Source organism: Hylaeus volcanicus, chromosome 4 (genome assembly GCF_026283585.1).
Source record: "Hylaeus volcanicus isolate JK05 chromosome 4, UHH_iyHylVolc1.0_haploid, whole genome shotgun sequence".
Lineage (NCBI taxonomy): Eukaryota > Metazoa > Arthropoda > Insecta > Hymenoptera > Colletidae > Hylaeus > Hylaeus volcanicus.
The window spans coordinates 11,279,551-11,294,639 of record NC_071979.1 but is presented as its reverse complement, the minus strand read 5'-3'; the positions used below and the strand labels follow the sequence as shown (position 1 = coordinate 11,294,639).

At 34.0% G+C, this 15,089-nt stretch overlaps 1 protein-coding gene across 2 annotated transcripts in view; it reads left to right on the top strand.

Annotated features, from left to right (window-relative positions):
• The window catches only part of LOC128875734 (myosin heavy chain, non-muscle), a 73,648-nt gene extending 58,755 nt beyond the window's left edge, over nt 1-14,893 (top strand). Inside the window, exons 7-14 of one of the 2 annotated variants that reach the window (XM_054121592.1) lie at nt 635-1,324; nt 1,486-2,132; nt 2,265-3,245; nt 3,351-4,214; nt 4,378-4,647; nt 5,963-7,383; nt 10,483-10,589; nt 10,649-14,893. In XM_054121592.1, coding sequence (XP_053977567.1) covers nt 635-1,324; nt 1,486-2,132; nt 2,265-3,245; nt 3,351-4,214; nt 4,378-4,647; nt 5,963-7,383; nt 10,483-10,589; nt 10,649-10,668 — 5,000 coding nt within the window. In that variant the 3' untranslated portion in view covers nt 10,669-14,893. Of the gene's footprint in view, nt 1-634; nt 1,325-1,485; nt 2,133-2,264; nt 3,246-3,350; nt 4,215-4,377; nt 4,648-5,962; nt 7,384-10,482 lie in introns of both variants that reach the window. The other variant, XM_054121593.1, reaches the window with a different exon arrangement.
• The last annotated feature ends 196 nt before the right edge of the window (nt 14,894-15,089 follow it).

The window sequence follows — 15,089 nt, the reverse complement described above, 5'->3', positions numbered from 1 at the left end:
GAGACGTATCATTACACAATAATATCACATCAGATTATGTTATCTGGAAACAAAAGAACATCTCTTAGTTTAGAGAATTTTTCATTGTCCTTATCACTCAGCTATTATTTTACAACGTAATTTAAAATATCAAAATATAGAAGAATTTCCTACGATTAATGCCTTCAATAAACACTTATTCCAAACCATAATTGTTATTAATATTTAAGCGAATACTAAGTCTGTTAAGACTTTATGTAAAATACTTATGAGCAGGGGTTGAAACAGTTGAAGGACTGATTTTATAATAAAGGTTCTACAGTAGTTTGAATCATATATAAATCATAGCTGAAAAGGATTCCTTAACTTGTATATTTAAAATAAACGTGATTATAAATTTTTTTTTATTAAAGTTCTAAACTAATCTTAAAGTTCTAACTTCTAATATAAGAGTTTTTAGCTATTTATTCTACAAGAATAGTTTTTCGAAATATTTCAAGGTAATGTATAAAAGTATGACAAGAGTTGATATTTTCTTAAAGAAACTAAAAGTTAGCTACTTCTTTAATTCCTAACTATGAACAATAACTGTATTCTCCCGATATTGTATACTTCTTAAATTTTCTAATAAATGAAATATTAAAAATTTTTTTAGAGGAATTTATCTTAGAGGACCCGAAGCACTATCCATTCCTCTCAAATGGTGCCCTACCAGTTCCAGGAGTAGACGATTCAGCCGAGTTTTTCTCAACGGTGAAGTCCATGCATATCATGGGCATGACAAACGAAGATTTCTCTTCGATTTTCCGTATCGTGTCTGCTGTAATGCTTTTCGGTTCGATGCAGTTCCGTCAAGAAAGAAATTCGGATCAAGCTACGTTGCCAGACAACACTGTTGCCCAAAAAATTTCACATTTGTTGGGCTTAAGCGTTACAGAAATGACGAAAGCATTTTTAAAACCCAGGATTAAAGTGGGCAGAGATTTCGTGACAAAAGCACAAACAAAGGAACAAGTTGAGTTTGCAGTGGAAGCAATTTCAAAGGCCTGTTACGAGAGAATGTTCAGGTGGCTTGTGAACCGGATCAATAGATCTTTGGACCGAACGAAAAGACAAGGAGCTAGTTTCATCGGCATACTGGATATGGCTGGTTTCGAGATATTCGAACTGAACAGTTTCGAGCAATTGTGCATCAATTATACAAATGAGAAATTACAACAATTATTTAATCATACTATGTTCATTTTGGAACAAGAAGAGTATCAAAGGGAAGGAATCGAATGGAAGTTCATCGACTTTGGATTGGACCTGCAACCAACTATTGATTTGATCGACAAACCTATGGGTACGTTTAAAAAAGTTTTTATTTAATGAGATTTATTATAGTATTTAAGAATAAAGAAAGCCTCATATTTTTTCTTATTTTCCACTTCAAATTTCTATTATACAAACGAACTATATAAAAACTTAATTATAAAATAATCCCTCGTTTTAATTTCAAAACAGGTATCATGGCATTACTGGATGAAGAATGTTGGTTCCCTAAAGCTACGGATAAAACATTTGTCGAAAAATTAGTGGGCGCTCATACTGTTCATCCGAAATTTATGAAAACAGACTTCAGAGGTATCGCAGATTTTGCTATCATACATTACGCTGGAAAAGTTGATTATTCAGCCGCTAAATGGCTGATGAAAAATATGGATCCACTGAACGAGAATGTTGTTAGCTTGCTACAAAATTCACAGGATCCGTTTGTTTGCCACATTTGGAAAGACGCGGAAATCGTTGGAATGGCCCAACAAGCGTTAACCGATACGCAGTTCGGTGCAAGAACAAGAAAAGGAATGTTCAGAACAGTTTCTCAGTTGTACAAGGAGCAACTCGCAAAATTAATGGTCACCCTTAGAAATACTAATCCGAATTTCGTAAGATGCATTATACCGAATCATGAAAAGAGGGCTGGAAAGATTGACGCGCCGTTAGTACTGGATCAGTTGAGGTGTAATGGAGTTCTAGAAGGAATCAGGATTTGCCGTCAAGGATTCCCAAACAGAATACCTTTCCAAGAGTTCAGACAGAGATACGAACTTCTAACTCCGAATGCTATTCCGAAAGGATTCATGGATGGAAAGAAAGCCTGTGAGAAAATGGTAATTGTGGTGTATTATTCTGACTTATATTTATACTGGTATATTGATATCAACTTCATCAAGAATATCGTTTTAAGTCAACATTTTTATTTTTAAAGATTGCTCAAAGGAATTCTGCAATTCGTGTTTCAGATTCAAGCTCTTGAACTTGACCCCAATCTCTATCGTGTTGGTCAATCCAAAATTTTCTTCCGTGCTGGTGTTTTGGCTCACCTTGAAGAAGAACGTGACTACAAGATCACCGACATAATTGTCAATTTCCAAGCTTTTTGTCGGGGTTTCCTCGCACGTAGAAACTATCAAAAGCGTTTGCAACAGTTAAATGCTATTAGAATCATCCAGCGAAATTGCGCAGCGTACTTGAAGCTTCGAAATTGGCAGTGGTGGCGTTTGTATACTAAAGTGAAGCCGCTTCTGGAAGTAACTAAGCAAGAAGAGAAATTAACTCAAAAAGAGGACGAGTTAAAACAAGTGCGGGATAAGTTGGAATCACAGTTACATTCCGCGCAAGAGTACGAACGAAAATATCAACTAGCCCTTGAAGAAAAAACTATGCTGGCAGAGCAGTTACAAGCCGAGGTCGAATTATGCGCGGAAGCAGAAGAAATGCGTGCACGACTAGCTGCACGAAAACAAGAACTGGAGGAGATTCTTCATGATTTGGAGGCAAGAATTGAAGAAGAAGAGGAGAGGAGTACCGCATTAACTCAGGAGAAAAAGAAATTACAGTTGAATATTAGTGATCTTGAAGAACAACTGGAAGAGGAAGAAGCTGCTAGACAGAAGTTACAATTGGAAAAGGTGCAATGTGACGCAAAAATTAAAAAGCTTGAAGAAGATCTTGCACTTTCTGATGATACGAATCAGAAATTACTGAAAGAAAAGAAAATTCTCGAAGAAAGGGCAAATGATTTATCGCAGACACTTGCCGAGGAAGAGGAGAAAGCAAAGCATTTATCGAAATTGAAAGCTAAACATGAAGCAACAATTGCTGATCTTGAGGAAAGGTTATTGAAAGACCATCAGCAAAGACAAGAAGTTGACAGATCAAAGAGGAAAATAGAAACTGAGGTATCAGATTTGAAAGAACAACTCGGAGAAAGGAAGACACAGGTAAAATGATTTTCATAAGTTGCTTTTTTTTTTAAATATTTTTAACGATTTCAATGTTAAATATGAATAACATACAAAATAATAATAATGGTATATTTTTTGCAGGTAGAAGAACTTCAACTGCAACTTGGTAAACGCGAAGAAGAATTAAATCAAGTAATGGCAAAAATGGATGAAGAAGGAGCGGCGAAAGCTCAAGCTCAAAAAGCTCTTCGTGAATTGGAGTCTCAATTAGCTGAACTTCAGGAAGATTTAGAGGCTGAAAAAGCTGCCAGAAGCAAAGCAGAAAAATTAAAGCGTGATCTAAATGAGGAATTAGAAGCTTTGAAAAATGAGTTATTAGATTCTTTAGATACAACAGCTGCACAACAGGAATTGAGAAGTAAACGGGAACAGGAATTGGCGACATTAAAGAAGAACCTAGAAGAAGAAACATCGGTCCACGAAGCAACTTTAGCAGATATGCGTCATAAACATACTCAGGAATTAACTGCTTTGAATGAACAGATGGATGCATTGAAAAAGACGAAAGCTGTTTTGGAAAAGGCAAAATCAACTCTCGAGGCCGAAAATGCTGATTTGGCATCGGAACTCAGATCTGTTAGCGCCAGTAGGCAAGAGTCGGATAGAAGACGGAAACAGGCTGAACAACAGCTTGCTGAAGTAAACGCAAAACTCGCTGAGATTGAAAGAAACAGACAGGAATTGGTGGAAAGAGTGACAAAATTACAACAAGAATCTGAAAGCATCATGCAGCAATTGGAAGCTGCAGAGTTGAAGGCTTCGGCCGCCATAAAGGCTTCGGCAACTTGTGAATCTCAATTTACAGAACTTCAGCAACAACTTGAAGAGGAAACAAGACAAAAATTGGCACTAAGTTCGAAATTAAGAGCAGTGGAGAGCGAAAAGGATAGTCTACATGATCAACTAGAAGAGGAAGAAGAAGCGAAAAGGGCCTTAGATAAATATGTAAGATTATTAATTACAATTCTTAATCAAATAATAAACCAGAAAGCTAGGTGTATTTAGAATAATTGCTGAATAATTATTACTCTCTTATTTATTTTGAAATTACAAATAATTTCTCGAAATTCGTTAGAACAGATACACAAATAAAAACTTTATTATATAGGTTTTCGCCTTAAACATACAATTGGCTGAAGCTAAGAAGAAGGGTGAAGACGAAGCAGAAGCTGCTGCGGCATTAGAGGAAGCTAGAAAGAGATGTATGAAAGATATCGAAGCATTTCAAAGACAAGTTGAAGAGTTGCAAGCTGCTAACGACAAATTGGATAAGTCGAAAAAGAAAATTCAGGCGGAATTGGAAGATAGTACTATCGAGCTTGAAGCGCAAAGAGCTAAGGTGCTGGAATTGGAGAAAAAGCAGAAAAACTTTGATAAGGTAATTATTCGAATAATACAATGAATTTTTAATATTTATACTGTCAGAATTACATTAATTGCTTATGTTTTCTTAATGATCTAGATATCATTTAATAATTATGCTGGAATAATTACTATTATTCTTAAAAATTATATTAATTTACAATTAATAGAATTGTTACCTTTTTTTTTTATTATTAACGATAGTTTGAGGAGCTTTCTGTGAGTTTTTAATATTATTATAATTATTAATTAATTATTTCTAAAATTATACGTAGGTAATTTGGTATTTGTTAATGAAAATAATAATACTTTTTGTTCTGTTCTATTGAATTTCAATCAGTATTTTGTTAATACACAATACCTTACAGACTAATTCTGCATTAACGCAGATTATTGATATTAACAGTAGACGATATTGTGTAAATGATTTCTCGTATTATCATAAATAAAATATGTAGAATCACATTTTTGTTATAAAACTAACTTTTTGGGGAAAACAATACCATCTTAAAATTCGTTGCATTATTTTTATATTTATGGTCTGTAAGGTGTTGATATCTCGTAGATCGATCCCGCGTTAGTATGGGATTGAACACAAAGTCTTAATTTTCAATAATGATTTTTACTGATTTTTAATTTACATCTAAATGCCACAAAAATCTTGTCTTTTTAAACACGGATGTCCCACTGGAATCGAAACACCTAACTGCCCTCTTTGCTTCTAAAGACATAAAAATGCTTAATACAAAATTAGGATGGTTTCAAAGGATCACAATGCAATAAAAATTTCATTGGAATATCTGTCTTGTATGTTTTGTTTTCTTTTGTACTAAATGGATCTGCAAGTGACCACAAACTCTCCCAAACAATAATCACACAAGAGAACAACGTTAAAGCAGCTTGCAACACTTAGTGTAACGTTTATATTAACGCGTGTAAACGTTTCAAAAATTAAGTAAAGTTGATTATCTACATTAGCACGCGAAGCCCATATGTGTTACAACCGTAAGCAACAGATAACTCTAATTAATACAAGGCCAATTCAGTTCTCAGTTATAATTAGAGTCAAGATTTAAGTATAGTTCTACTAGGATACATACCAGTGACTTAAAGAATCTAAAAAAGAAAACTAACCTTGGAAACAATTTTTCATTGCGTCGTGTTCTTCTTTTGAAACCATTGAAATTATAATTGAAACACTTCACGGTATTATCAGACACAAAAGGAATAATTCCTCTGGTGAGACATTCTGTACAATGGTAGAATTAACGTAATAGATATCTGAAATTTGTTTGGTCTTAATATCTATCATTGTCATTACCATTTTCTAGGTCCTAGCTGAAGAAAAAGCAGTCTCCGAGCAATATGCAGAACAGCGTGACGCTGCTGAACGCGAGGCTCGTGAAAAAGAAACCCGTGTCTTATCTTTGACCCGTGAACTCGACGAGATGAATGAAAAAGTCGAGGAACTCGAACGCGTCCGGCGAGGTCTCCAATCGGAGCTCGACGAACTTGTGAATAATCAAGGAACGGCTGACAAGAATGTACACGAACTTGAGAAGGCAAAACGTGCCCTTGAGTCTCAATTAGCAGAGCAACGATCTCAAGTAGAGGAACTCGAGGACGAATTGCAATTCACCGAGGATGCAAAACTACGTTTAGAAGTAAATATGCAAGCTCTAAGAGCTCAGTTTGAACGCGACCTGCAAGCTAAGGAAGAACAGGCCGAGGAGAAACGAAGAGGATTGGTAAAACAGTTGCGCGACCTTGAAGCAGAATTGGAGGACGAAAGAAAACAAAGGGCTGCCGCTATTGCACAACGGAAGAAAATGGAGGCAGATTATAAAGATATCGAACAGCAACTGGAGATGCATAATAAGGTGAAGGAAGATGCATTGAAACAATTGAAGAAACTTCAAGCGCAAATGAAAGATTGCACCAGGGAAACCGAAGAGGCCAGAGCTGCTAGAGATGAACTTGCAGCAACTGCTAAAGAAACTGAAAGAAAAGTAAAGAGCTTAGAGGCAGATTTGATGCAGTTAACCGAAGATTTCGCCAGTAGCGAACGAGCAAGAAGAGCTGCAGAGAACGAGAGGGATGAATTACAGGAGGAACTTAATAATAATGCTAATAAGGGTACGTTAATGCTGGATGAAAAACGAAGACTTGAAGCTAGAATCGCAACATTGGAAGAGGAACTGGAGGAAGAGCAATCCAATGGTGAGCTGCTAATGGACAGAGCCAGAAAGGCTCAAATAACTATCGAGCAGCTAACAAACGATCTAACAACCGAAAGATCAACTACACAGAAATTAGAATCGCACAAACTGTTGCTGGAAAGGCAAAACAAGGAACTGAAAGCGAAGCTGACGGAATTGGAGACTGCTCAAAGGGCAAAGACCAAAGCTACCATGCAACAATTAGAGTCGAAAATTAACAATCTCGACGAACAGCTGGAAACCGAAGCAAAAGAAAGATTTGCACAACAGAAAATTAACAGGAAGTTAGAGAAAAAACTGAAGGAATTGAGTTTACAGTTAGAAGATGAAAGGAGAAACTCTGACCAATACAAAGAACAAGCAGAGAAAGTAAACGCAAGAATGAAAGCTTTGAAGAGACAGCTTGACGAAGCTGAGGAAGAAATTAGCAGGCATAAAGCAATGAAGAGGAAAGCACAGAGAGAAATGGACGATATGCTAGAATCTCAGGAAGAGCTAACCAGAGAAGTCGCAAACCTTAAAAATAAATTGAGGTAAGGAAGGACAAATCATTACTTTGTTTTTACTATGTATATTAAAAAGTTTTTTAAAGTGATTTATTTATTTCTACATTTGAAAATGTTACAAACTATAGGTTTACAAAGATACAAAATCTAATACTCGTAGATAGAAGTACAAATTACATACTCTTATCACAAAATTCACTTTGATAACTTATTCGATTAAAAAAAAGAGTATATTGTTGGACTTATTTTGAAATCGCTTAATTGATAACAAAAATTAGTTCGAAAAGAAGAAATTCTTCTAATGTATTAAAATATTTAGGTATCAAGGAAAAAAGAAAAGTTGATACTACACATGAAAATAACGTTACAAACAGAACTATACGGATATCAAGAATTCCGCGAGTCCTGGTTAGTTTATGAATTAAGTTATACTTAAGGATGCGCAGCAGTCAGAGCAAAACTTCGAGTTGATTTCAGTGACAGTTGCGGAAAAAGTAGGAAGCTCCGGGACAAGAATAGATAGATCCTTGTCTATCCAATGATGTTGTGATAGAGAGGGCGATACAACAATTGCAGGAGAGACGAGGGCAGGGCGATTAGACTAGCATGATTTTTTTCAAGAATATTGAAGCAAAGAAGCAATATTTTCTAATAATTCTGATTTTAATATATTCGTTACACTTCGGCGGATGCGACTCCAAGGCTTGATGTTGGAAAAGTATATGTAAATAAAAAAAAACGTACTTTTATTGTTTATAAAGTTTTAAGGCCGAAATTGGAAAATCAGGCCTTGGAGTCGCATCCGCCAAAGTGTAACGAATATATTAAAACCAGAATTATTAGAAAATATAGCTTCTTTGCTTTAATATCCTTGAAAAAAATCATGGTAGCCTAATCGTCCTGTTCTCGTCTTTCCTGTAATTGTTGTATCGCCCTCTCTGTCACCGCATCATTGAAGAGACAAGGATAGTTAGATCCTTAATAATCCTTAATAATTAGATCTCGATAAATATCAAAAGGCCCTTAAAGAGACCTATATGGCTTAAAATACTGCATCACAAGTTATTCACTTGTACATCTGTAACTCAAAAATTCAATTGTTTGTGAAACGAGCTTTTTACATCTTTACATTACAGTCTATAATGTGTGTTTTGACGCTTGAAGAATTAGTTTTTAATGTCTCTACACTCAATGGTAATAGTACACTACTTTCCTTTTTTTTCTTTGGCACCTTGCTATATGGACTGCATGCTCCATCATAATCCTGGTGAAAAAGTAACAAAGACAGATTCTTGTTCTATACTGATGTATTTTTTGTGTGAACTATACTCATCCCTGTAGCAAAATGTTGTGCTATATAAATGTGCTAATTCTTTTGGTTAAATATAATCTAATATAATTATTTAAATCTTGCATCACTACTTAAATGAAAAAGCTGTTTAGAACTTACATGCGAAGGTCATTCTAGTTCAGATCGAGCACATTGGTGTGACAAAAGAGTACCCGAAATTTCAAAGTGATTGGTCCATTCATTCTTAAGATATCATGCAGCATTTGTCAAAAATAGTAATTTTGAGAAAAAAAGGTTTAAAGTTAAAATTTCAATTTAGCGTTGAATTTGTTATTATACATGCCTTACTTTGCTTCAAAATTTTCCAGCAGCATACAAGCCGTCCTCTTCCATAGCTGCATCTTTTTGTGCTTTAGTTCTGGACCACCTGGCAGATCGCCTTGCCTCCAAACTAGCTGCTGATTTAGCCTTTTCAGCATATCGTACCCTTATTTCATCTTGGTGCTGGAAAATCTTTTGGGTATTTAAACCAAGTTCAATGTTGAATTTTTGCATGATGTCAAGTAGAATCTTTTTTCCTTCATTAAAACATGATATAGCTATGTATACGATACACATGAGGACCTCAGTTTGACTAAACGACTTCTTCAGTGCCAACTTCCAAACCACATAATTTACACTTTCATTTGAATTTTGTGTAAATTTTCCCAAACACCTATGAAGCAGATCTTCATTACACAGAGCTTCATATACTGGCTTTATCATCTCTATAACAAACATCTGATATGGGTTTTTTATGGTGAAAATTCTGTAAATTATTGTAAGTCTTTGCTCTTTGTCACCTGTGCCATGAATTTTTGCCTTCTGGACAATAAAAATGTTGTGGTTTCATATCTGTCAACAACTTATGATAATATGTTGCCCAAATAGCATCTCTCACATCTTTAAGACATGAACAAAAGAATAACGGAACAGAACAAATAACAAATAATAATCAACAAATGACAAATAACAATTAAAAGAACTACGAATGCTCTTTGAGAATTTTGGAATATTGTATCAAATACGAACATAGATCAGAAGTGACCTTGGAGGTGCTTTAATGGAGTGTAAATATTATGACAATGCAATTTGAAGTTTGGTTGCGGTGCAAGCTCACAAGAAAATGGCTGCATCTCAGTTGTTTTGCAATATTTTTTAATTCTGCAAATTGCATCGTCTTCGGGAGAGATATAGCTTTCACAAAACATCGAAATCCGAAAATCGATTTTTTTTTTATTTTAAGCCATATAGGTCTCCTTAATCTGACAAGAGGAGGACACATATTAAGAAGCTTTTATTTAGCAAATCTTCATTTATACGTACAGAATTTAATATTAGTCTTACAATCATAATTGTAATTGCACTTATGACCAATCAATTACGATTAATACTTCACAAATTTGTTATAAACATAGGTATACAAACTTGTTTCGACATTGAAAATAATGTCAACGTAGTTAATTAGCTGCAACGCTGGAAATATGTCAGAATATCTTACCCAAAGTATCAGAGTGTCTTATCCAGGCGTACTACTATACTATAATAGTATTATACTGTACTATAATACTGAATTATCCCCTATTCGTGTCAACGTATTCCATATTCCAATACACATCATCGTTAGGTAGATCAACGAAAACTGACTGCTTAGGCAAATAACTATTAGAAGAATTATGTTATTAGATTTGTGCATGGTCAGATGTGTCCTCTTCTTGTGAATTCATTTATTTAAATCGCATAACCAGCAATATTAAGAAGGATTATGTTAATAATGGCTTAAAATTTCTTTGTAGACGGGGTGGGCCTCCAATAAGCCTTAGTTCGACGCGTCTGAAACGCGGTTCTGTTCAAACCGGTGGCTCCGGCGACGATTCGACGACACAGGACGAAAGCATCGATGGTGAGGAAACTGTCAACTGAACGAAAGAACACGCCACTTATTGAACTCTCACAACGCAGGAAACCCTCTCACAACATAGAAAAACCAAGATCCAAGAAGTGCGCGCAAGATTCGCTTCGACGAAAATCGAGTTCCAACCGAAGATCTCGCTTTCTCGAGGTCGGGTGTCGATTCTTATGCACCCAACAATACCATTAGACGAAGACGGCTTTCTTCTGTACATAAGAGACCCGGCTGGGCCGTACCGAGTAGTATTTTAGCTCCGTTCTTCTGGGACACCGCAAGAAATGACGAATTATTTCTGGGAAACATTTTTTCAATTCATCGTCAACAATTTTTATTAAAGATATATGTCATCGATAACACATAATGAAAGAGTTTTATGGGTAAACTTATACCGAATGTCTTTCCAATGAATTCCAATGAATTTGTCAAGGCGCGTAGATATTTGTACAAGGACTTGCACGTTAACGCCACTAAGCATTAGCAGTGCAGGAATGCCATACTTTGTACCAGCTTTAGCTTAGAAATTTTATATAATTTCACAGGTTTTTCTCGATTATGTTCGTCATTTTTTTGCGGAAAATGCTACTACTTCGCCGGGTAAGATTCAGATTAGAAATATATTATTGGGGCTGCATAATCGATAACGAATTAACACCGCATTTAGGCAGCATTAATATCTATTATAATTATATTATAGTTATATCATTAATTACTATTATTATTATCGCAGTTTTTATTTTTATCGTGAAGAAGTCGTAATATGTTATTTGTAATTATTTTTAATAATCAAGCAAATGATGGGTGATTTGGGTGTCGTTCCGAGAGGTCAGAGACTACAGAACTTCTAGAAAGGTAGCGTTTGACTTTCTACCATTCGTGATGTTTAAACAAAAGAAAGCAAGTTTAAAACGATACTAACAGTATTGAAGCGATTGAGATACATAATTGATAGAATTGATACTTTTTTGAAATCGACTAATTTTCGCAAAGCCAAAGTATTTCAAAGATTCTGAGACTAGAGCACTTTGAAACAACTGAAAGATTATTTAGAGAAGAAAGTCTAGCTTTCTTACGTACAATTAACTTTTATGCAAGGGAGTTTCTGATATAAAAATTGGCTTTTGGAGAAGAAGTATTATTAATTTTTAAGAATTTATGTTATCCTTGCCGCGTTGTTCAAGTTTATCAGTTTTCTTTTTCTTTCTTTTTTTTTTTACTTTTTCCTTTAAGTAACAACTTTCGTTTGTTTTCGAGTGAATTGGTTTGCCTGTCGGAACGGACCGGAAATCGGCGATCGAGATAAATCAATTGGTATTCAGGGCCGATCGTGGATCGAGAGCTCTTTTGTTTTCGCATGATCCGAAAAAAAATTCGTAACAGTTCTTGAGACAATATTATTATTACGCATGAACTCGCAACTATGATAGAGACGAAGATTAATATTTCTTAAGCGGTATGTACGTTAAGGTTTCTGAAATTTTTTCAAGAGAGTACTTCAATTTCACTACTTACTTTTTAATTTTAAAAGTCATATTCCAATGGATTTCTCGATGCGTTTGGAGTGAAATTTTCGAATGTCGCGGAATAAAATTGATTACGAAAGGGAAAGAAACACAACAGTTTTCATACATGCATTTTTTAACATGTGCATTTCATGTGCATTCAATGAAAACGCATTCTTAACCTCTTTTTGGTAAGACTTAACCAGAAGTAAACGATGAACTTCAAAGTTAGAAAAAGGAATTTATACAGAAAAAGAGAAATATTTTGTCTGGTTGCGAAAAAAAAACGTAGGATGGCGTTATTAATTATTAACACCTGATATTAAGGGGATATCCTGAATTAGGAGGTCTAAAAAAAGCTGTTTTTCTTGAATTTTTTTAGGATGGAAAAAAATAATTAATTCTATCGAACTTTTTATCCTATTTTCACACATATTTGAGTAGTCTGTACAAATTTTTTCAACAAGAAATATTCAAATTGAGTCGACTGTAACGCACATTTGTAGAGCACCTCACAATTAAAACCTCCTATCGGGGGGAAAGATGCAGGTCATAATTTTGGTTTGACACAAAAAAAAACAAAAGAAATTTTCATTTTCGTACATTTTTCTTCTATGTGAACTAAGAAAAACTCACAAAAATGGTGAAATGTGAAATTACTGCAAGTATGAAAAAAAGAACGAGTTCTTTGGGTGACAAAAAATCACTTTAATTTGATAAATAAGTTGCTTAAAATTTTTTTTGTATGAATTTTCTTAGTTCATATAGAAGACAAATGTATGAAAATGAAAATTTCTATTGGTTTTTTTGTGTCAAACCAAAAATACGACCTGCATCTTTCCCGCAGATAGGAGGTTTTAATTGTGAGGTGCTCTACAAGTGTGCGTCACAGTCGACTCAATTTGAATATTTCTTGTTGAAAAAATTTGTACAGACTACTCAAATATGTATGAAAATAGGATAAAAAGTTCGATAGGATTAATTATTTTTTCCATCCTAAAAAAATTCAAGAAAAACAGCTTTTTTTAGACCTCCTAATTCAGGATTCCCCCTTAAATCATACATTCAAAATGAAGTCCAATTGTCGCGATTGTTAACTTGATACTTTAATCATTGTTTAGCTTAATCGGTATATATGATGTTCCTAAGTTGAAACGCAAAACAAAAAGAGGTTAACGGGCGGTTATACACATTACACGTATACATATTAACACATACATATACGTACGCAGAATATTCTGAAAAGATGCTACATCTAAGAAACAAAATTTACGTCGAAAACATAATTGTTAACGGTTTTCGTATGGTCATACCTTTTTAACTAATTAAACATCAAAATTGAATGAATGATCATGCGAAAACATTAAGGATCTTATTTTTAGTACTGAAATACTGTTTCATGGGTGTGGCACACCTTATCGTACATTCTGTATACATACTTATATATTATATATACTCCGAATAAGTATATATAAATATATGTGCAGTGTTGTAGTATTTTTTTATACGGCCAAGCGATTGTATATGGATATGAAACCGGCCTGATCTTTTTACACTAAACATGTTTCTAGTAATTTTTTAGGTGGGCTTTACAATTCACAACTGAACTGCCACTTAACACATCGTGGACCATTATTTTCTCCACGCAAATATTATAATGAAATCTGAAAATATTTGAAATAAATGAACTAAACGTTATATACATTTTCGACGGGTTTAGTTGATAAGAAATAAATTATAATGTCACAAATAAAGAAAGATACTGTAACGAATTGTGTCTGTCAAAAAGTAAACGTGAACGTCAACGGTGCGTTGGTGGAATGAAAATTTAGAAAAATCCGAGTCTCAAAATCTTTTATAACGTATGCAAAATTAAATCACCGCTGAATTGTTGACAACTTTTTGTGCAAAGATATTTAATTTTTTCTGAAAATTTGGTTGATTGTAAAAAATATATGTCATTAACTACTATTTATAACGTACTACTAATGTAAAAAGAATTTAAAAGACGTAAATGATATACTAAAGTGAGGATCCTTGAGTATAATTATGGTTGAGATTTGTCCAGTTTTTCATCAGTTCTTTTTTCAACTACTTAAAATGATGTATACTGATGATAAAATAATTTCTCTTATTTATTAATCCTTTTGTTACAAATAGATTGATTATTCACATTAACATTTTGCAAAGTCGTAAATCAGTTGCAAAATGCCGTCATAAATTACATTTAATCTACTACGTTTATAATTTTCAATATAATTAGAATTTCATTTTGATTATAAACTTACGCGAATTATGTATAACGCCAAAGCAAAAGGATTAATAATATTGCTTTTATTTATTTCAATGTAATTACAACAGACTTCAGTCTGAAATTAACAAAATGATTACAGTACTAAAAATAGCGATATTTTTATTCGCAGGAAAGAAACATTTACTTGAGGTAGTTGATGACATAGAAAAATCCGCTGCAATTAATTGAAATTTGGTACTCCAATGAACATGTTTTATAAATCATCAAAAATTTCACCAAATGAAAGGAAAAAATTTAAATTACCTTGTGTTGTTCACAAGTCGCTGCAAAGTGTAAATAAGCGCAGAGGGCCTCGACTCTCGATTTTGATGCGTTTTATTTAAGCGATTTATTTCAGGGGCTGATGTGATCATTTGTCCTTTTAAGAATACGAATTCCAACAGGGTTGGAATGGATTAGCATGAAAAAGTGATGAAAGAAAGGGAGCGATAGAAAGTTGAATAAGATTTGACCAGCAAAATAATAAACTTTTTTGATACATTTTATATAGATATAAATCAAACATTAATGACACTGAAGCATGTTAAGAGGAAGGCATAATAAATGCTGGAAACTGAACGAATAAAGAGCATTGTTACTCGGTCAGTGATTTTCAATCGATTATTTAGTTAGCGGTTAATGATTTACTAATATAGTATTATTCGCTGCATTCATTTTAAAATTATACGAGTTACGAAC